Source organism: Aotus nancymaae, unplaced genomic scaffold (assembly GCF_030222135.1).
Source record: "Aotus nancymaae isolate 86718 unplaced genomic scaffold, 86718_ANA_hifiasm-v0.15.2.pri h1tg000099l, whole genome shotgun sequence".
Lineage (NCBI taxonomy): Eukaryota > Metazoa > Chordata > Mammalia > Primates > Aotidae > Aotus > Aotus nancymaae.
In genome coordinates this window covers 6,175,168-6,198,972 of record NW_026988514.1, presented here as the reverse complement: position 1 = coordinate 6,198,972, position 23,805 = coordinate 6,175,168, and the positions used below count along the sequence as shown (strand labels likewise).

General features: G+C 41.4%; 1 protein-coding gene across 7 annotated transcripts in view; it reads right to left on the bottom strand.

The window, feature by feature from the left end:
* The window catches only part of WASHC2C (WASH complex subunit 2C), a 64,475-nt gene that overhangs the window by 19,797 nt on the left and 20,873 nt on the right, over nt 1-23,805 (bottom strand). For 5 of the 7 annotated variants that reach the window (XR_010340074.1, XM_064370067.1, XM_064370068.1 and 2 more), the window contains exons 8-19: nt 21,729-21,839; nt 21,117-21,204; nt 20,415-20,486; nt 19,567-19,685; nt 18,995-19,052; nt 17,394-17,453; nt 16,835-17,011; nt 14,862-14,989; nt 12,657-12,743; nt 8,934-9,035; nt 6,638-6,769; nt 3,242-3,411 (exon numbers count right to left, since the gene is read on the bottom strand). Coding sequence is in view for 6 of the 7 variants with exons in the window: in XM_064370067.1 (XP_064226137.1) it covers nt 3,242-3,411; nt 6,638-6,769; nt 8,934-9,035; nt 12,657-12,743; nt 14,862-14,989; nt 16,835-17,011; nt 17,394-17,453; nt 18,995-19,052; nt 19,567-19,685; nt 20,415-20,486; nt 21,117-21,204; nt 21,729-21,839 (1,304 nt within the window). In the remaining variant the exon portion in view is untranslated. Of the gene's footprint in view, nt 1-3,241; nt 3,412-6,637; nt 6,770-8,933; nt 9,036-12,656; nt 12,744-14,861; nt 14,990-16,809; nt 17,012-17,393; nt 17,454-18,994; nt 19,053-19,566; nt 19,686-20,414; nt 20,487-21,116; nt 21,205-21,728; nt 21,840-23,805 lie in introns of those variants that run through there. The other 2 variants (XM_064370071.1, XM_064370072.1) reach the window with 2 other exon arrangements.

The window sequence follows — 23,805 nt, the reverse complement described above, 5'->3', positions numbered from 1 at the left end:
GATATTCCTTCTAGACTGCACCTACAGGAACCCACCTACCACCCAAACACCCAAGCCATCAGCTGACCTTACACAGTTGAAAGCAAACAGGAAAGACCTTTGAAACAGATGAACTCTTTCTCCAGCAAATCACCAGCCTCTATCCCTTACGCCTCAGATTGCCCCTTTCCTGTTACTACCCAGTGCAGGTGCACCAGCTGTTACCTCTGCAAAGCACACAATGCCTGAGCCTTCACAAGCAGAGGATTCTCTCTCACTTCCTATAGCACAAAAAGAACCAGAGTGGACACACCTATTTTCAGAGTGGTCAGGAAGGTGGTTGCCAAGAGAGACCACAGAGGCTGGGACCAACTCTGGGAAATGACCCTGTGGCCTGGCTTCTATTTCTTTTTCTTAGTAGCTTTATTGAGATATAATTTACATACCATAAAACTCACATTTCATTTATTTTATTTTTAATATGTATTTTATTTTTTAAGACAGGGTCTTGCTCTGTTGCCCAGGCTGGAGAGCAGCAGCACAATCATAGCTCACTGCAGCCTCAAATTCCTGAGCTCATGTGATCCTCCTGCCTTAGCTTCTTAAGTAGTTATGATGACAGGCACATACCACCATGCCTGGCTAATTTTTTTTACTTTTTTGGAGAGGTGATGTCTCTCTGTGTTGCCCAGGCTGGTCTTAAACACCTGGCCTCAAGAGATCCTTCTTCCACCTGGCCTCCCAATCAGGATTACAGCCATGAGCCATTGCATCTGGCCAAATTCACCCTTTTAAAGTACACACTTCAGTGGTTTTTAAAAATATACTCATGGAGTTGTGCAACTATCATTACAACCTACATGCACAACATTGTCAAGACCCCAAAAAGAAATGCCATGCCCATGAGCAATCACTCTCCATTCCCCCTGCCCCATGGCCTCTGGCAACCACTTATCTACCTTATGTCTCTATGGTTTATCTATTCTGTACATTTCATATAAATGGAACAATACAGTATGTGGTTTTCTGTGACCTACTTCTTTTAAGTAACATAAAATTTTCTAGGTTCATTCATGTTATAGGATGCATCACTACTTTATTCTTTTTTATTGCTGAAAAATAGTCCATCATATGGTTATACATTTTGTTTATCCAGTCATCAGCTAATGGACATTTGGGTTGTTTACACTTTTGCCTGGTATGACTAATGCTTCAATAAACACTCATCCATAAGCTTTTATATGAACAACTGATTTCATTTTTCTTATGAATATACATAGGAATGAAATTGTTGTCATATGGTGACTCTATGTTTAACATCTTGAGGAAATGCCAAACCACTTTCCAAAGTGATTATACCATTTTACATTCCACCAGCAGTGTATGAGTATGAGGGTTCTAATTCCTCCACATCCTCACCTAAACTTCTTATTGTGTGTATAAAGCTTCTTTTGAGATCTGATGAAAGGTATGAATTATTTCCCATACACAAAACTTGACAGACAACTTCAGAAACAATAGGAGGTAAGATGTATCTGGAGCAGAGAAAGCATTCCTGAAAGCCAGGTTTGGTGTGTGGCTGGAACCTGGACCCACAAACAAGATGCCATTCAGACTGCCAGATTTATGACCTTGTGTGGGGTGGGGCTGGGAGGCGCCCATGGAAACAAGCTAACCTCGACACAGTGTAGAAAATGCTCAGCTGGGGGATGGGGGCATGAAGGTGGGGCCGTGTCTGCCCTGGGCTATTTCTTCTCTTTCTCATCTGTTTAAAGTTAGGGAAGGCTTCTTAAGAGACAAGACTTACACTGAGTTTTGAAAGAAGGTGGCCAGGCAAGATAGGAAGAAGAACGTCCCAGGAGAGAGCAACAAAAATAAAGGAATGTACTATTTCCTCGCACTCACAATGCTAACTCGTAACACCCGAGTGCTCAGAATGTGCCAACTATTGTGCTAAGCATTTCACATTTAGATTCCATCTCATCGTCCCAAAAATCTGATGAGAGAAGTACTGTTTTCACTTTTGTTTAACAAACTAGAAAATTGAGGCACAGGGAAGTTAGGTAACTTGCCCAAGGTTATTCAGACAGGAATATAGAATCAGAATTTAGTATCAAGTTTCCAGAGCCTATATTCTAAATCAGAGGCCAAAAATGCATCCAAGTGTCAAATTACAGAAGCCTAATGTAGAAATGGTATGTCTAACAAGATCCCCGTATATGGAGACAGAAATCTGAAGTACTTCTGAATCTATCAAATGATGCTTAACCACACCAAAGCACAGGATTTACATGTCCAATCAGTTACTTCTTTCCGCTAATAACATTCAGTTGAATTTCAAAGTAATCATGTAAGGCTCTCAAAAGGAGAAAAACTATTTTCAGAGAAGTTATTCTGAACTCATAAGTTAATCTGGCAGCATGTTACATCAACCACAGCCCATACTTACCCTGAATATACTGCCAGCTTCAGTTCTAGCATTAATGTGGAGAGGCATCTAGGCCAGCTACGAGTTATCAACCCCTGGCGGGATATTGCACAGCTCTGCAGGGAACTTCCTCCTAATAGGATATGTTCAATGCTGAGCAGATTTCTATCCAAATGACAAATTTTTAAATAACTCTGACCAAGCTTGACATTCTTTAGAGTAGCCCAGAGAAAAATCACAAACGAAAGATATCAAACTATACTCAAACCCCTGACAAACAAAGAAAAATTTTTTTTTGAGATGGAGTCTAACTCCGTCTTCCAGGCTGGAGTGCAGTGGCATGATCTCAGCTCACTGCAACCTCCGCTTCCCTGGTTCAAGCGATTCTCCTGCCTCAGCCTCCCAAGTAGCTGGGGCTATAGTCACGTGATACCACATTCAGCTTATTTTTGTGTATTTTTAGTAGAGACAGGATTTCACCATGTTAGCCAGCATGGTCTCAATCTCCTGACGTGGTGATCTGCCCGCCTCAGCTTCCCAAAGTGCTGGGATTACAGGCGTGAGCCACTACGCCTGGCCAAAAAAGAATATATTAAGATTTAAAAAAAATAATGGGGGTAGAAATCAGATAAAATCCATGAAGACAAACATTTCTGGGTACTGAGAGGAAAGATTGTGCGAGTGAAAAGCAAAGACATTCTCACTGGCACAAAGAGTATGTGATCCATGATTAGCAACCATCCGAGGAACTGTCTTGCACATCAAATTCCTTTTCTTGTTACCACAGACAAGGAGTGAGGGATTCCTTACAATGACTATCTCACCCTATCTCACCTGTCCTTAGCAATGGCAAACAGATCATCTTCATCATCTTCCTCAAAGAGACTGGTCTTTTCCACAGCTTTGGCCTCCTGGCCCTGGAGGGTCCCAGAATCCTTGGGTTCCCCTTTTGACCTGCTGTCAGATGCTGAGTGGGTCTGTGAAGCAGGAATATTCCACTGGTCCTTAAAACATAAAATAAATATTAAAAGTCCAATGGCAATTTATATTATAAAACATGGGGAGTAAAATAAAACTTATATTTGTTAAACTAAGTTGTATTTAAACTAAGTATTAAACTTAGTCCATCAGTCTTGAAGAAAGCTCATGCTAAGACTTTCTTTTGAACTCAAATCTAGACAGCTGGGTTCTCTGACCTCACAGAACTGCTCATGATTTCCTCCTCCATCATCTGCCACGATATCTCTTCCCACTATGGTTCTGCACTGTTTCAGGATAAGCAACTTGTCTATTTCAGGGGATCAACATTAATTATAGAGGCAATAAGAAGGAAGAGGAATGTAAAAATATCAAGAACTCAAGAACTTCGAACTCCAGAGAAGAATGATATTTTAATTTAAAAAATCCTAAAGCAGATTGAAAAAAAAAAGTGTAAAAACTCACACAACACAAATGTAAACAAGATACAATGAAAAACTGCTAGTAATCCTTTTACCACGAAAGCCTGAATGCGGCCTTTAGAAAGCATTTAAGGAAATTCCACTCGGCTATGCTCACACCCCTTCAAATCAAAGAATTCCAAAGCACTTGCATAAGTGCTCTGATCTCTGCAGTCTAGAGTCTTGGAAATCAAAGTGAGGTCAACAAGCCAGCAGCAGAGTATGCAGAATTTCAGGCACTACCCCTACTTTCTGAATCAGAACCTGCATTTCACAGGATGTCCAGGTGACTTCTTAAACATTAAGGTTTGAGAAGTGGTCCTCAATTTTTAGCAGTGACTAAATGCTGGAATCCACTAGAGAGTGTCACAAAACTCCAATGACAAGGCTGCATCCCAAACCAATTAATTCAGAAACTCTGGAGCTGGGATCTACTGTCAGCACTCTTTGGGTCTTTTTAAAAAATTTCTTGTGGGGGAGTGGGGGGGACAGCGGGGGGGTGGGGAATTGGGGAGGGATAGCATGGGGAGAAATGCCAGATATGGGTGAAGGGGAGGAAGGCAGCAAATCACACTGCCACGTATGCACCTAAGCAACAACCTTGCATGTTTTTCACATGTACCCCAAAACCTAAAATGCAATTAAAAAAAAAAAAAAAAAAAAAAAAAAATTTCTTTTGAGACGGAGTCCCACTCTGTTGCCCAGGTTGGAGTGCAGTAGCACAATCTCTGCTTACCAGAACCTCTGCCTCCCAGGTTCAAGTGATTCTCCTGCCTCAGCCTCCTGAGTAGCTGGAGGGTTATAGGCATGCACCACCACGATGGGATAATTTTTGTATTTTTAGTAGAGACAAGGTTTTGCCATGTTGGCCAGGCTGGTCTCAAACTCCTAACCTCTGGTGATCCGCTCATCTTGGCCTCCCACAGTGCTGGGATTACAGGTGTGAGCCATCTCGCCCGGCCCGTCAGCACTCTTTAAAGATCCCCATGGATCCCAGTGAGCAATCAAAGTCGAGAGTCTTTGTTTTAGGACAAGCTTGTCCAACCCGTGGCCCAGAGGCCACATGCAGCCCAGGACGGCTTTGAATGTGGCCCAAAACAAATTTGTAAACTTTCTTAAAACATTATGGGATTTATGCATGGAACCCTTTTTTTTTTTTTAGCTCATCAGCTACTGTTAGCGTTAGTGTATTTTATCAGTGACCGAAGACAATTCTTTTTCTTCCAGTGTGGCCCTTGGAAGCCAAAAGATTGGATGCCCCTGTTCTAGAACCTTGGTTATCTTTCCTCTGCATGTCTTTTTGCTCCCAGCTTTAGCTAATGTTTTTATTTTCCCTGAACCACTATAATACTCTAGTACGAGCAACTCTGCTGATGTCTGGCTATTACTACAGGGGGAACAACTACTAACAATGTTTAAAAGAAAAAACTGATAATCCATCATAAACTCATACATTTGAGTAGAAAAAGCAAATTATACATGCTTCGGAGTTCCTTGATTTGGAGGCGTGAGCATAGCTGGGTGTGATTTCCTTAAATGCTTTCTAAAGGCCAGATTCAGACTTTTGTGGTAAAAGGATCACTAGCAGTTTTTCTTTGTGTCTTGTTTACATGTGTGTTGCATAAGCTTTTAATACTTTTTTTTGCAATCTGCTTTGGAATTTTTAATTTACTTTCAATAAGAACATGAACATAGCTATGACTTATCTGTCCACTTCACCTCCTCATAATCTGCATACAATATTAAAAATAAAGAGGAATTATTATAACACTGGAAGATTTTTAATGCTCAGGATTTTTAATATCATTAAAGTCTTTTTCTACACAGCTAAATCTGATTCCCTGCTACTAAATCTGATTGAGCAGCTAAACCATCTTCACAACTGACTTTGGTAATATCTATCCAGATCACAAAATATTGTTAAGACTCCTTAAAAAAAAAGTTTAACCTGCATAAGTTACTCCTACCATGTCTAGCTATAGTTCTAAATTAATGAAATACAGTAGTCATTTAACAAGATACTATTATATATGGTTATTGGGGTACACGACATGCTACCTCAAAATATGACCCCTTGGCATTTGAGAAAACAGAAGCAGAAAGGTCTCTCTGACTTTTCCCTGGCCCTTCTCCTCTGAAGCAGACCATAGATGAATCCTCTAATCCTCTCTGGAGTAGGTCATAAGACCTTCATTCCAGTCCTCCCTATTCCCAGAGGAAAGGAGCCTCCTTATTTGTAAAGATGCAGAGAATGATCTGACCTGCAGGCCTTGCTGAGCTCCCCTAGCTTATTCCCATCAGGTCACACCCCTTTCATATAATCATGCTTCTCCACAACTGTCACTTCTTCATCAGACAGCATAAAATAGACACAGGAATTCCTGTTTCTCTGCGTCTTCATTTCTGAAGGATCCTATGTCAGATAAAACTTACCTTAAATAAACTTGTACACTTTTCTGTGGTTAATCTGTCATTTGTTATAGGGGACTTGTCCATGAACCTAGTGATGGGTTAGAAATCATTTCTCCCCTAGCCGGCCTAACTCCTTTGAATGAGCATACACTATCATGTGGGAGCCACACTTATTCCAAACATTTTGAAGAGATTAATCTTTAAATTAATATATTACACTAAATGTCTTTCTTTAGAAAAGACAATCTTGTGAACATCACCTTTGGTGACTGAACGTCAATAGATATAAAACAGGTAGAAAAAGAAAATACTTGGGATGGCTTTAACTCTTAAATCCCATCATATAATCCCCTCTTCTTTAGGAGAAACCTCAGCTCACCTCCTCATCACTGCTGAACAACAGGGCAGATGCTTTCTTCTTGGAGAGCTCGGAGGGTTTTGCTTTTTCTTGTCTCTCAGCTTGTAGAGACAATGTCTGCTTCTTAGTAGCTGCACCCCCAAAAAGATTATCCTAGAAAAGCAAATTGCAGAAAGGTAAGACAAATTCATAAACAGAAAACACAGGATGTCCTCCTACATTAAACTGTTAGGGAGTAAGTCTCCAGTCAGGTATATAAATAATACCTCTGGTGGGGAAAACCTACAAAATGCTAGTAAATCCCACACTAAAGCCTTTTCTCACTGCACCCATAGAAGGGAAAGAGATTACCATAGAACTCGAAGGCAGAGTAGCTGGGAAGAAGCAGGAGGACAACACGTGAACGAGGTTATGACGTACAAGAAGAAACTGGGCCCCATCTAGTTGCCCTGTGGGCAAGTCCCTCTCTGCTCATTTCAGGGGGTTACAGCCTGCGATGGGCATGGGAATCCCTGCAGCAGCCAGCAGCTCACACTGTCCTCTCCACGAATGAGAAACCAGAACAATGGCTCAAAGGAGGAAACTGGGGGACTGTCTCCACTTCTTTACAGCTAAGAAAGACACCTGGGATGGAGTGAAGGCATGACTCGTGTTTCTCATTAACTTCAAGGAGATTATACAGAGTGAAGAAGTAGTTTACTACATAAAATTGCTGGTGTACTAAGTTTAATTGTATTCATAAATTCTTCTGTTGTCAAGCACTCCCCAAAAGTTATATTTATTAAGCTGATTTTATTCAGGTAAGGGGAACAAAAGCATCAGAGGGCCTGAGTCTAAGTTAGGATGGAAAAACTCTTAACAGCAGGTGAACAGGCCTGGAATGTGAAGATGAATGAAGGAAGCCTTTAAGGAGAGTACAGTAAAGTAGGACAGGCCAGGAGAAGAATGAGCTGGTGTCCAATGGGGATAATAATGACAGAGCTCACATTCACTATGCACTTACTATGTGCAGGCACTCTGCAAGAGCTTTACACTAGTAGTTACAGCTGCCACAATGACCCTACTCACTGTTAAGCCATATGAGCTTAAGGAAGGTTAAGTTACTTGCTCCAGGTCCCTGGTTTGCAAGTGGTGGGGCTGGGATATGAACCCAGGGATCTGACAGCAAAGCCTATGAGCTCACCACTGCCCAGTACTGCAGAAGGTTAAGGTTTGGGGTGTCTTCTGTCTTATTTCTCTTCCCCACTTTGTGCTCTCCATCCAGGATGGGAAAGAAACACAATGGTCAGGACATGGCTGCCTTCTCCTTTGCATCCCCACTTGGTCCAAGACATTCTTGTAGGTCATTGGGTATAACATGGATCCATCCTCTAGACTAAAGTACAGCTGACCCTGAATGACATGAGTTTGAGGTGCACAGGTCAACTTATACACAAATGCTTTTCCAGTAATATGTTGAAAATTTTGCGGACATTTGCAACAATTTGAAAAATTTGGCGGACAACCCACGTAGCCTAGAAATATCAAAAAAATTAAGAAAAAGCTAGATATATCATGAATACAAAAATATACAAATAGATACTATTTATGTGTTAATCAACTGTTTATGTTATCCATGTGGCTTCTGGTCAACAGTAAGCTATTATTAGTAGGTAAGATTTTGGGAAGTGGGAAGTTATGTACGGATTTTTGACTGCAATGCAGAAGTCAAAACAATCCCCACATTATTCAAGGGTCAACTGTATTTCTCAAAGGCAGATTTCAAAAACTAAAACCTGTAGGTTTCACTCCATAAGAACTTTGTCAAGAGGCCAGGCACGGTGGCTTATGCCTATAATCCTAGCACTTTGGGAGGTTGAGGTAAGTGGATCACCTGAGGTCAAGAGTTTGAGACTAGCCTGGCCAACATGCTAAAACCCTGTCTCTACTGAAAATACAAAAATTAGCCAGGCGTGATGTTGTGCGCCTGTAGTCGCAGCTATCGGGAGGTTGAGGCAGGACAACTGCTTGAACCCGGTTGCAATGAGGTGAGATCGCACCACTGCACTCCAGCCTGGGTGACAGAGCAAGACTCCATCTCAAAAAAAAAAAAAAGAAAGAACTGTGTCAAGAATCTAATGTCTTCTCCATTGCACAGCTAGGAAAATAAAAGGAAGAAGCCACTGAAATGAAAACAGAAATATTTTTGTTACATAAACTTCAGGTAGCCTGACTGCTTCCCTATCACGTTTTGCCAGTGTATGAGCCTCTGGGTAGAAAGTTACATCAGCAACAGTTTTCTACTAATCTGAATTAGTGCTGCAATAACGATGCTTACCTCTTCATCTTCATCATCAAACAAGGAAACCGACGTGGGGAGCTTGCTAGGCAGCAGAGATGCACCTTTTAACTTACTCACACTTTGAGAAGAAAACAAATCCTGTTGGATTGAAATTAAAGTCGCCGGTTAATAGGAATTATCAGTTTCAGTATAAAACATGAGTGACTCAGACATGACGGCTGCCATGTGTCTAGGTTTCTTTTCTTAGAGGGAAGGTGACTCAGACTGAGACCTTAAAGAGACAGGCCTCAGGGTCTGTCCAGCATATGTGCAATGGCAGTAAGGAGGAGGAAAGCCACAGGATATGGTGGCCTTGCAGAGCCCAGAGGCTTCTGTATTCCCACCTGAATGACAGAAGGCAGGAAGAAATTTTCTAATCAATTTTCTGTAGCACGCTAAAAAAATAAATAAATAAGAATGACTTTCTGTTACTGTCTAAAGAATCAGAGATTAGATAAGTTCAATAAAGGAACAAGGGCTAGATTCCCAAATTAAAGGAGCTACAACTATTTTATTTAATAACACCCTTCTCTCCTAAGATTATAAACTATTTTAAATAAATATAAATTAAATTTTTATTTTAAAATGTTTGCTACTCCTCTTAGCTCAACTATAAGACGTTGCAAACCAGGAAAAGACCTGCTAGATTCTAAAGAAACTTTCAGCCAGGCACGGTGGCTCATGACTATAATCCCAGCATTTTGGGAGGCCGGGGAGGATGTATCACCTGAGGTCAGGAGTTCGAGACCAGCCTGGGCAAAATGATGAAACCCAGTCTCTATTAAAATACAAAATTAGCCAGGCATGGTGGTGGGTGCCTGTAATTCCAGCTACTTGGGAGGCTGAGGGAGGAGAATAGCTTGAACCTGGGAGGCAGAGGTTGCAGTGAGTGGAGATTGCACCATTGCACTCCAGTCTGGGCAACAAGAGTGAAAGTCCAACTCAAAAAAAATAAAAAATAAAAAAATAAAGAAATTTTCAAAATGTTATAAGACATCAGCTTATCCTGCAAAGAAATACCTGCAAATTGAGCTACATGAAGTAGAAACATAAAATGGGACATCTATTTCCTTGGGAAGAGAAACTTCAATACACGAGAGCCAAACAATTAAACAGGACAAGAACATATTTTCTAAGACTTCTTTGGACAGTTTTTTAAAAATTATGGAGTTGATGTCTATTCCTAAAATATAGACCTAATGAGTTCACTAAGGGAGCTCTCCTCCACACAGTAGTTTTCCTCTGTGCTCACCGGAGTCCCATGGGTTTATTTAGATAGAAGAGGCCACATGGGGAGCTCCAGGCATCCCGTACCCCTCCCGCATGTTACACAACGGCAAGAGAAAGGGTTCTGCTGATTTAAGAAAATGAAAGTAAATCAAAGCAAAGAACAAAAACAAATGTCAACATCACAGTTTTGGGCCCTTAACTAATACCTTTCTTGGTAATGGAAAAAAGACACTTCCATTACTTCAAATAGGTTCCCCTAAAATGACTTCACAGGGTAAGCTTCAGCTCCACACTTGAGATACAGAGAAATCAGGAAGCATTCCTTCTGGTCCAAAGCTTTATCTCCTAGACTGCCTTGGTTTTACTTCTCCTTGACTAAGAATCCCAGCAATATCCAATAAAAACATTCACTCTATGATGACACACATGGGGCAAAGCCTTTGGTAGGGGTTTTCACACAAGTCTGCGAGTTCATTTCCGCTCCCACCATCAAGAAGGGGAGCCTATGGCCCCTCCGCATGAACCTGGATGGGCCTCTGTGACCACCTTGACCAACAAATGGAACAAAAGGAACACTGCCGACTTCCAAGGCTGGAACACAGAAGGCAACATGACCTCCACCTGGCTCTCTCTGAGGACTCTCCCCTACAGCCCCAAGCCAGCATCTAAGAGGCTGGCTTCTCTGACTGCAGGCTAGAAGCCACACAGGCCTAGCAAGAGATATCCCAGGGGCCCGAGTGCCCAGTTACCAGAGTGAGCTGAACCTCAGCCCAGCCACCTTCAGACACCAGACAATGTGTCAGTGACAATGTCCTAGCTAAGCCTAGTCAACCTCTAGAACTGTGAGATAACAAAAATATTGGTGTTGTAAACTACTAAGTTTTGGGAGTTGTTTCACAGCAATAAATAACCAGAACACCTTGTAAGTCACTGAAATTGGTCACATTTGATTTTCTTGTCTAGTCGACAAATACTGAATGGCTTACCACATGCCAGGCACTGATATTAAGGACAGGGTGTTAGGGATACAAACAAGGAATGAAAAGTCCTGCCCTCATGGCACTTACTTTAGAGGGAAGTAGAGACAATGAATAAGTAAATCTACATTGTCCCTGGCAACATGTGCTGTGGTAAACAGTGAAACAGAAGAGAGGACCAGGAGCTCAGGATGGTGTGTGCTAGCGCTTCCTGTTGTGTGTATTTCATTAGGGAGGACTCACAGAGAACCCGAAGAGTGAGGAAGGAAGCTGGATTCTGGGAACAGCATTACTCAGAGTGGCGGGGGTCAGTGCAAAGACCCCGAGGTGCAGGTGTGGGATCCATGAGGATAAGACACTGCAGGCTCCACCATGCTGTATGTCGGGGGTCAGGGTTGTGACTTAAGTGGACTTTGGCTAATTCACGTTTTGTACACTAGCCTTCAGTGAAATATTAGCCTCAAAGATATTCTTCACATCAAGGGCAATCACTCTACTTCCAAAGGGTTTCATGTACATCCTCACTGTGGGTGCAAAGTCCAACCATGAGAGCCTAACCTACAGCCCACAGTTTCTTGAAATACATGTAAGTTTCTGCCATGTCCACATACTTTTCTGTAAAAGGGGCTTATTACTTCCCATTACATTCTCATACAGGTCTCTGATCTCCTAAAAGGCTAACTTAAAATTACATCTAAGAGGACCTAGGCCTGAGGGACTCAGGAAAAGCAGTGAAGCTTTGGAGAGTTGGTTCTACGGTGCCTGGGGGGACCAAAGCAACCTGTGAAGCAGGGTCCCACAGCGTATTAGCAGTCTCAGTCTCAGTAAGACAGATGGCTATGCCAGAATCCATCTGCTATAGCACTTAGCCACTTTCTAGTTAGTGAGAATGTCAATAAAGGAAGTAGCATGGTGACCTCCACTCTGGTGCAAGCATCTCATCACATCATGAGCCCATAAACAGTCTAAAGTCTAGGCATCCTAGAGAGAGAGTACTTTCATTCCAGGAGATTAAGTAAAGTCCAACCCAAAAGTGAAAAGTAAACATATTGCTTTCTAAAGATCCTATGCTCTCAAGAGATTATTTATTTATTTTGAGATGAAGTCTTGCTCTGTTGCCCAGGCTGGAGTGCAGTGGGGCCATCTCGGCTCACTGCAACCTCTGCCTCCCAGGTTCAAGTGAATCTCCTGTCTCAGCCTCCCGAGTAGCTGGGATTACAGGCGCACACCACCATGCCCAGCTAATTTTTGTATTTTTAGTAGAGACAGGGTTTCATCATGTTGGCCAGGCTGGTCTCGAACTCGTGACCTCAGGTGTCCCCCTGCCTTGGCCTCCCAAAGTGCCAGGATTACAGGCATGAGCCACTGCGCCCAGCCTCAAGAGATGATTTTTAAAGAACTAGAGTACTTCACAAAAAGTCTCACAACTCTACTGAGAAAAATCTGATTCAGAAATAGTTTCTCTGTCATATCCATAGGCCAATACTCACAATTAAGGAAAAGAATACCGTACCTCAGAGTCCTCCTCATCCGAAAATAAACCTTTTTGAGTCTTTGTCTCTGATGAGGGTTTGAGATTTTTGCTGGAAGGTAAGGTAACCTTTGATGGGGAAAACAAAAAGACAAAGAAAAATTAAGGATTAACAAATAAGATACCCAGAAAAGAGGGTTTACTCAATCAACCATTTAGAAAATGCAAGGAGTCTCTGCTGTGATAGACACCAAACCGAGGGAGCTGTTAAGAGAACAGTGAGACAAATAAAGGACACATCTGGTGTATCAGGAAGCAGGACACACTGCCTGGGTCAATCAGTGCACAGATGGGACATGTGCAGTGAGAGAGAGAGTAGAAAGGCAGGCTGCCCAAGGGGCCTGTCAGGTTCTGAATGCTGGGCCTTAGGTGGTCGGCAGGAGAAAGTCAGGGTTCACAGAGAGAACACAGCATGATGAGATGAACTGTAGAAAGAGGAGGGACCAGCTGTGCAGAACAGCAGCGAAAGGTCAAGCAGCCAGAAGGGCTTAAAGACTGCTGGGGACACAATGACTGGCCAAACGCAGGTCAATCTGAGCATCAAAGAATAATGGCCTGGCCAACATAGTCAAACTCCATCTCTACAAAAAAATATAAAAATTAGCTGGGAGTGGTGGTGTGTGCATGTAGTCCCAGTTACTAGGAAGGCTGAGACTGGAGAATCACTCGAACCCAGTAGGTTGAGGCTCCAGTGAACTATGATTATGCCACTATACTTCAGTCTGGGCAACAGAGCAAGACCCTGTGTCAAAAAAAAAAAAAAAAAAGGAGGAAGAATGATGGTAATGGATTATCATAGACACTGAAGAATGAATCCATGATCCCAAAGGAATATTAAAAATGGGGGAAGGAGTGGAAGAGAAAACTCTTTATTCAGAAGAATGCCAACTAATAAAGAATTTAAAAAACAGTGGTTTATGCCCACTAACAGGTTAACTGAATTTAGGAAAAGATCATCCATGGATTTTAAAAACAGTGTATAAAAGGCTGGGAGAGAACAGATATTCATACTGTGTCCAACTATCACTTTAGAGGTCAACTTATCAATGGCAAAAGAGAACAGGGTACCTTTTCAATGAAGCAGTGTGGTGGGCACCCTAACAGCCAAGTGACAAACTTGTCAGAAAGAGGCAGACACTGAACCTGATGTGTCTTGGGAGGTGATACAACAGGAAGTGCACAACCCTGCCTGCTTGTATTCTTGCCAAAACTGCTGACCGTGAATTTAATCATAGGAAAATAATAAAGCAAATTCACAATGTCACACATTCTACAAGACAACTGGCTGGACATTCAAAAAAATGTGGGAGGTGCTGCTCCAGATTAAAGAGACCAAAGAGACAGCACAACCAAATGCAATGTAGACACACTGCCTGAATCCTGGGTTTCTTTAAAAAAAAAAAAAATCAACACACACAAAAAATACTATAAAGCAGGGGTCCCCAACCCCGGGCTGCAGACCAGTCCATGGCCTGTTAAGAACCCGGCCCCACAGCAGGAGGTGAGGTGAGCAGCAAGCATTACCATCTGAGCTCTGCATCCTGTCAGATCAACCACAGCGGTAGATTCTCATAGGAGGGCAAACCCTACTGTGAACTGCACATGCAAGTGATCTAGGTTGCAGGCTGCACTCTTCTTTATGTCCCTAATGCCAAAAAGGTTGCGGACCGCTGCTATAAATAGCATTGTGGGGACAAGAGAGGAAATTAGAATATGGACTATATTGGTGGGGAGATTTTACAAAGACATTTTGAGGCAAACTGCAGCAATTCAAATACAGACTAGATATTAAGAGTCTACTATAGAATGACTGTTCATCTCACAGCTGTTGATAATGGCATTGTGGTTATAAGGAAGTCTTTTCAAGAGAGGCTGAATGAAATATTTAGGGGTAGAATGTCCCAATGACTACATGCAATCAGTTCCATGCAGCAAACAGTTAAAATAACTTACACGCAAATAGTTCAGGAAAAAACAGATATGTAACAAAGTTTACATCTATAACCCTAAGAACTGATCAATCCGGGTGGTAGTTATTTGAGTGTTCACTGCAATCTTCTTTCCACTTTCTGTTTGAAGTTCTTTAATATGAATGTGAAAGGGAACAATACTTCCCTCTGGGCTCCAGATGAATTCTTAAGATGCCCCAGATCAATGCTCCTGCATTCACTCTTCCCTCCTGCTCACCTTTTTTTCTGCTCTTGCTTTATTTTCATCTGTCTGACTCACAGTGGCTTCTGGAAATGCTTCAGCTTTTTCTTTGAACAGATCTCCTTCTTCATCATCAAAGATATCAGCAGTGGACTGGACTTTGCCTTTAAAAAATACCAAGGCATAAAATTACACTAAGGTCAAAAATCTACCACAAAATTTGTAGATTTCAAATTCTTCCCTCCCGAAGAATAAATAGAAAAGTTACATTGTTACAGTAAGTGAAACTATACTCTTCCCTTGGAATTTTTCAAAGAGCATAGTAGCAGCTCAGTTGAAAACAGAACAGATAGTTTAACCATGCAGCTGACATGCTTATCCAAACAGCAGCCTCCTGTGCTTAGAGTAGCTTGGACTGGCTTAAAAGGTGAAGAAAGATCTAGAGGAAGAAAGATTATTTAAGAGGACCACCAAGTCAATCATCTAAGCAATCTGAGAAGTGAGGGCTTGGCTCCTCCTTTTAAAAAAAAATCAAACTATACGAAAGCAGATAAAAGCAAATACTGAAATCCCCTCATAACTCCACCTGCCTACTCGAACAAGATGGACGTTGGGAACAGTTCAGCATACATGCTTCTAATTCCCCCAAAGGATATACTAATGAATTAACTTTAGTTATTTACAAATAAGGCTATAAATTAGAAGATAATTTGAATAATATGTCTTACCATTTGCATTTTCCATTTACTGTACCTATAAAATCTTTCCAAGTCAACAGGCATAGACTCTTTTTTTTTTTTTTTTAACAGTCACCAATATTCCACTGAATGGAAGGGCCATAGCTCACCCTACTGATAAATCTGAGTAATTTCCAACCTTTCACTACCATAAGCACTGCTGGACCGAGTGAGGCATATGTTGCTGAAATGAGGGCACTGGCTCATGAATGTACAGAGACTAGGAGTTGTCAAACAAAGCAGCATCAATTTACTAGTGATTCTAAATCAGTTCTCAAAGATACCCACTAAGTGAGAGCCCTCTGGAGCAACAAAAAGCACTACTAACTTCCTTTACTGTCATCTTCACCTAGACCTGTGTGCATTCTGCATCCATATGCACTCTTTCTAGATTAACTAGGCTTTTATTTTCCTTCACACTTCTGCTTCCATCCTTACTTTCTACACCTAACACTGAAAAAGGAGAGGAAGTCCAGACAGTCTGCTTCTAAATGCATTCTGGTTCTATCTATTCCTATTCCAACATTTTTTATTTTTTCAAGTTCCTGAAAATTATGTGCACCTTAGGGATCTACCTTTCTTTTCAGGAAAAGCAGTCAATGAATCTAAGTCTTGCTATTCCAAGTGTGATCCACAGACCACAAAGTTTGCTGGAAATGCACAATCTCAGGCCCCATCCTAGACCTACTGAATTGGAATCTTCATTTTGACAAAAGCCCCTGGGAGATTCATCTGCACATAAATAACAAATGATTTACAGGAATGACTTCAGGGACACAGGACTTACATTTAAGAGGAAAAGAAAGGAGAATGTCAAAGTAGCCAAGGGGCTGAAAACCCCATCACAGGAGGAAAGACCAAGGCCACCTGAGCTTTTTGGCGGAGAAGAGAAGGTGGGAACTAAATGGCCAGCACACAACATGCTGCTCATGTAATTGACTAAGGTCTGCTGGAAGAAAGTATGATTAAAACGTTATAATTCCAAAGGTCAGAACTAGAAATTGTGAACAAAAATTATAGGGAAAAAGATTTCAGCTCTCTATAAGGAAAATAATCACAGTAATTAGCTTACAAAGCAGAAAAGATTGGTTCACAAAAGAGGCCTCCCAGGCACCATAGCTATGTAAGTACAGACACAACAGCTCAATGACAGGAATGCTGGAGAAGGGATCTGGTATTATAAGAGATACAAACTAGGGGAGCCTACGTCCCTTTATAGGCAACATTTTTTTTTCTGGCTGAAGTACCAGAAACAGAGGCAGGAACAGGTACCCGTCTTGGAAGATTTGCTGCAGGGTGCTGAGAAAAAGTTGTCATCATCATCATCATCATCATCAAAGAGGCCAGTGGGAGGTGGAAGGTATGGGCTTTTTCTTGGAATGGGCTGCTCAGGCTTTTGGGGATCCTTCAATGATGAAATGGAAACAGCACCAAACACATCTGTGTCTCCTGTGGGCAGAGGGACAAGACAGCTACAGCTGTGAGCCAGTGTGAAGCTGTTGACTTTACAGAAAAAATTACCACCCACCAAGAACTTTTCATTTCAGTTAATTCACAAAATGCATTAACAGGGCCCAATAACCTCCATCCATTACTGCTACAGAACATCCCACAATGCAGATCACTCAAACACAGAAAAGTCCAAGGCCACTGAGCTCTAGGAGAATAAGAGCTAACATGAGTAGATGAGCTCTTTCTATAAGCTGCTCAGAGCCCTTTGAAGCTCCCAGGTGCTTCCTTGTCTCCAGTCAGGCTTTAGAAGATGATAATTTTAAAAATGAAAAAACAGTATTTGTGTTCTTTTAAGAAAACAAACCTTAAGTTATGTTACCTAAAAATACAGAAACAGCTCCTGCTGGGATTTTCTTTCCAGGTTTGGATGATAAAGACTCTAGAATGAAACAGCAAGAGATAACCATTTTACAAGGAAAATAACTTTCCTTGCAATTTTCTTCCTGAAATATATGCAATGTAATATATGCAGTTAGTACCAGATATTTTGAAACTAATTTTTCCTAAAAAAGCCATTTTAAAATGCTTTAGTATTTTCTTCTCTACCGATGTCAGAACTTTTTTTCTTCTTGACTCCTCCTCAATCTGCCCCATTCCCCTTTCTAAAAAAAAAGGACTTTTTTTCTTTTGGAATTAAAACAATCCAAGCTATGACTCCCATGGAAGAGCATGCTGATTGTGATCAAGCCACAGTAGTGGGTCGGCTGGGGAACGCCAAGGGAGGTAGTGAGCACCACTGGCGGAGGCAGGGACAGCATGACCAGGGCTACCCCAAACAGTTCCAGCTCTACCCATTCCAATTGGATAAAAATGAGCAAGTAAAAAGGAACAGCAAAAATGTGTGAGTCATCAGTAGAAAAAAGAAGAAGACAGCAGGGCGAGGTGGCTCATGCCTATAATCCCAGCACTCTGGGAGGCTGAGGCAGGTGGATCACGAGGTCAAGAGATCAAAAACATCCTGGCCAACATGGTGAAACCCTGTCTCTACTAAAAACACAAAAACTAAAAAAAAAAAAAAAAAAATACTTATTATAAGAGCAAAGAGAGAAACCAAGCAAGTCACCTCTGCCAAACCATGGACAGCAGAAAGCAGAGGGCAGCCAGGTAAGCAGCCAGCACAGCAAGCACAAGGAGTGGCCCACGAGGCCCAGCTCTGATGCGTGTGCCCAGGAGACGCGGAGCTTAAAATCACTAATTCCCAAGTCCCGAGAATTACCACAAACCTAATTGAGTAACATTTGTAAGTTAAGATATAGATTTATATTTGTGCTTTTTAAAAACTACACAGATGGGTCATGTGCAGTGGCTCAGGCCTGTAATCCCAGCACTTTGGGAGGCTAAGGCGGGTAATAACTTGAGGATAGGAGTTTAAGACCAGCCTGTCCAACTGTCCAACATGGTGAAACCTTCCTGTCTCTACTAATTATATATATATATGTGTGTATGTGTGTGTGTGTGTGTGTGTGTGTGTGTGTATGTGTGTGTATATATATATGACTAAGGTCTGCTGGAAGAAAGTGTATATAAAACTTTACAGATGATTTTAATGCACACTGGGTTGGGGAATTAACTGGTCTCCAACTTAGATGCAGAATGTTAAAAATGTTTCTTTAAATTAAACTTCATTAAATGAAAACCATTCTCAACATTGCTCTAGGGTACTTCTCTTGTCTGACTTTTGATGAGTTCTCCTAACAAAGAGGCTAGACTGTGATGTGGGTTTGCAGATGGTACTCTGTTTTTTCCAAGACATGAATTAGCAAAGATGAATTACTTTCAACTGGACCAAGGTCAAAATAACAGCTTCCTGCTCAACGCAGAAACAAGACTTGGGAACAACCTCGGGGTTCCATCTCCTAATGAGAAAGACACTTTTGGAACTCTGCGCACTGAGACGCAGTTGACCAGCCCTCAGCTTACCCTCCTTAACAGAGGCTTCAGCTTGTCGATCCTGGGGGGCTTCCGTGAAGAGATCACTCTGGTTGTAATAACGTATATGACAAAGGATTAAAAAAAAAAACAGGAGAGAGCATAGCTGCATTTGAGGATTTCTAATGAAAAGTAACCTATAAGATTTAAAACTATGTATTCACTATGCTCCCAGAAAATCAGCTGCAAAGTGATTAACTATGGCAAAACCAGACCCTAAAATAATTTAGGCCAGGTGTGGTGACTCACACCTGTAATCCCAGCACTTTGGGAGGTCTGTCCAGGAATTAAATACAAAGATGAAAGATAACAGATAAGAGAAGAAACAATCACCTAGTAAATTATTCACACTAACAAGTGCACATCTTCTCCTCACCTAACAAAGGATAGAAGAATACAGTATTTCTCACTCTGAGATTCTTAGTTCAAAATGTCCCAAAATATGAAAATAGAAACAACTTCCAACTGAGAAGCTGTTTTCCCCCACTAAAGAAACAAAGCATATTTCTTCCTTGTGAACCCGATACAGCTGCAGGGAGTGTCGCTGGGTACCATGGACTCACCTCCTCATCCTCATCATCAAAGAGCCCCTTGCCCCCACTAAACAGGCCGCCTCCAGAGCCAAATGGTGAGAAGTCCTCATCGGTCAGCTTAGGGGGTGCAAATAAGTTATCCTCTTCATCTAGCAAACAGAAAGCAATGTTTTGCAGGGAGCATTAAAGATGGGTCTGGAACCCAAATTCTCGGGTTGGCATCTGCAACATCTCCAAACTGGCATGGAGTTTATCTGACCCTATTTAACAAAGTGTGAGGCAGTCTGATGAATTTCACACTAAACCCCTGGCATAGTCCACTGATGCCCTCAAAAGGCCCTGTGGGCCCCCACTCTCAAATCTGTCAATGCCTGCAGCAGATAGCATTCATTCTCTAGGTCAGCATCCTTGATCTAGATTTACTTTGAAGCAAGTATTAGGGTCAGATGCCATATTCAAGACCCATTTCCCCAACAATCTGGGGGAAGGAAGGGTAGACTAAACAAAGGGATCTGCAGACTGACACAGGGACAAGTGGAATGTAGCGGACATGACTGCTTAATATGAAGAGACCTGATATATTCCTTATAAACAAATGCTAGAGATCCCTAAGTTTCTGTACTTCTAGAGAATTCTAGAAAGACAAGACATGATTGCTCTAAAATCTAATAAATCAAATATTTACAGGCATTTTTACTCCATACCCCATCTCCTCCCAACACCCCCAAACATGCTTTTAGAGGCCAAAAAAAGTAAATGGAGACAGACCCATTTGTCAGAGGGAAAACAGCATGTAAAGCAGTACTTTATGAATTATGTAAGCAACATTCCTGAGTCAAAAGGCTCCTAAATTAATAGAATTGATGGAAAAGGCCCACCGTCTGAAGGAGTTCTCCTTTCCTTCTTCTCTTTCAGTGTCTTCCGAGGTTTTGGTTCTCCTGAGGATAAGGCTTGAAAAGCATAGGTCACAGTTTTAATAGTACTAAGTCCTCCCTCAGTATACATATCCTGTTTCTCTACAAGTCTGTCATCCTCATAACTCATAGCTAAGGACAAGACAACTGCCTTCCATCTCAGCTTCACCAGAGCATTGAACCCCCTGCCCTGCCCATGGTAGGCACTCAAGAGTCTCTTTGTAAGGCAGAAGGCTTCTGCTTTCATACCAGCTCATGTGCGTATCAGAATCATATTTGTTGCAAGAATTATTATGCTAACTTTCTACCTTGTTATATAACTAGAATGTGCTATTATATAGTACATTCTTATTTGTTCAAAATACAGGAGTAAATATTCAGCCAGGAATTCTTAAGCTGTTGCCTATGGTTCTCTGGAGTTTCCATTAATCTCCTGAAATTATATGTAAAGTATTATCTAGATGTGTACACGTACATTTTGCTTGTGGGTCCACAGTGTTCAGTTATCAAAAGGAGTTCATTAACCAAAAAAGGAATAGGTGCTACAATTTAAGCCTCTTCTGCATTTGTAGTTACTAATAAAAAGGGAAACCTGCTTTTGGTGAAGCCAGCAGAAGGCCCTGCACTACCCCTCCCCTACTTCTCGTCAATGTGGCTGGGGCTCACTTGTTGGCTCCTCGTCCACTCGGCCCACGGCGTCACCCTTGATGCGGGCAGCCAGCTCATCAGCAAATGACGTAGGTCTGCTTCTTTTCTACAACAGGAGAAATCAAAAGAATCACTTTTTTGTAACAAACCAGTACACTTCACTTTTGGACACCTAAAAACATTATGTATACGAGAGCAAAGAAATTCAACTGAGGAAAAAACAGTGTAATTAAATGAATTTAAACATATGTACACTATACAGCTCACCCAAGGAATAGGACTCATAAAAAGTTCCTTCAAAGAGAGATGTTCTTTTATTTTCTTACTTTTTTAGTACTTCACTTTAATACTTAAAAATCTAAACAAGAAAATAAGAATAAGGTGCACGGGGGGAGAGACAGGAGCACTAGGGTCTTGAAACTCTGGAACCACACACATTCTGAATGATTTGACTCATAAAATCATAACATCTGGACAGAAAAGTGGTACATGCAATTTGAGATGCTTGCCATTATCTTCCGAAGTGTAAATGAAATGGCAAATATGCAAAAATGAGAGTGGTACAAAAACAAGAAACAAGTCATCAGTGCTAAAACCCTGCCAAGTGATTGCAACTACAGTCTTCCTTACAGGTCTAGTATTTTCTTCAATGTCCTCAATATCTTCCTCCTCCTTCTCAGAGTCAGCAAAAAGGTCACAACCATCATCATCTTCTTCTTCATCACTCATCTGTGTCATGTGCTGAGAGTATAAAATAATCAAATTAGAACCATTAGATAGTCATCAAGCTGAAGAAGAGATACTGTCACTTAGCCTTTAGGCTTCTCCTTCAAAGAGGTAACAGCTTTTTAAAATAATAATCATAAGTATGATGCAGCAAGTTATGAAGCAGCAGATAAACTGGAACAAATAATACACAAGATTTACTTTGAATCTAAATAAAAATACATTATTTAATAAGTCTGTAACAAGAAGAATAAAAAAAGCAAAATATTGAAATATCAAAACTGGCTGTTACTAGAGAAATATTTTATTTATTTATTTATTTTTATTTTTGAGAAGGAGTTTCACTCTTGTTGCCTGGGCTGGAGTGCAATGGGGTGATCCTGGTTTACTGCAACCTCCACTTCCTGGGTTCAAGGAACTCTCCTGCCTCAGCCTCCTGAGTAACTGGGATTACAGGTACCCGCCATCACAGCGGCTAATTTTCGTATTTTTGGTAGAAACAGGGTTTCACCATGCTGGCCAGGCTGGTATCAAACTCCTGATCTCAGGTGATCCACCCACCTTGGCTTCCCAAAGTGCTGGGATTACAGGTATGAGCCACCGTGCCTGGCCTAATACCAGAGAAATAGAAACAAAATCAGCATAGTCTGACCTTAGTAAGAATACTGAGTAATAGTAAAAAGGTAAAAGCTGTAACAACTAGAGAGCCATCCAAGGTAGGTCACGCAAAAAAGTGCAGAATAACAAATCCAGCACGATACCACCTCTGCATACACTATAGCATTTCTATGGAAACAGGTGCATTTACAAAAGCAAAGAGAAAGACCTGGAAAGACATGCTCCCAGAGCATGACCCCAGTTACCTCTGAAGAGTATGCAGAGAAGGAAAGAACTGGAAGACTCAAACTTAGCCTCATCCGTTAAGTTCTAATTTTTCCAAAGGTATATACTACTATGTATAATTAAAAAAAATTTTTTTTCATTGTTTGAATCAACAAACTGTGCCAGGCATGTTACTAAAAGCACTTTATTACCTAATTTAATCCTTACAACTTTGAGGTTGGCCGCAGCACACAGAACCAACCTGTTGCATAAGCAGGTGTTTTTAATCACTATATTGTACTGTTTTGAAACACTGTTTGTGGCCAGGCATGGTGACTCATGCCTGTAATCCCAGCACTTTGGGAGGCCAAGATGAGCGGATAACCTGAGGTTACAAGTCCAAGATCAGCCTGGCCAACATGGTGAAACCCTGTCTCTACTAAAAATACAAAAATTAGCTGGATGTGGTGGCAGGCACCTGTATATCCCAGCTACTAGGGAGGCTGAGATTGAAGAACTGCTTGAACCTGGGAGGTGGAAGTTGCAGTGAGCCGAGATCACACCACTGCACTCCAGTCTGGGCAACAAGAGTGAAACCCTGTCTCAAAAAAAAAAAAGAAAGAAAGAAGGAAAAACTGTTTGTGGCCAGGCATGGTGGCTCACACCTGTAATCTCAGCACTTTGGGAGCCTGAGGCAGGCAATTGCCTGAGGTCAGGAGTTCAAGATCAGCCTGGCCAATGTGGCAAAACCCCATCTCCACTAAAAATATAAAAACTAGCTGGGCATGGTGGCGCATGCCTATAATCCCAACTACTTGGGAGTCTGAGGCACGAGAATCACTTAAACCCAGAAGGTGGAAGTTGCAGTGAGCCAAGATCGTGCCACTGCACTCCAGCCTGGGGGACAGAGCGAGACTCAGTTTCAAAAAAAAGGAAAAATTGTTTGCATTTGCAGATTTTAATGGGAAATTCCATAGAAACAAATATCCTATGAAGAAAGACTGATTATTAAAATTATAAAGACCAACCACATTTATGAATACAACCAGAAAAATACAGTACCAACCAGAAAATGCAAAATCCTTTATTTGATAGTTAAACATTTTTGTGAAAAAAATATTTCCCAATTAAGAAATTTAAATGCAAATTTTTAGCAAAA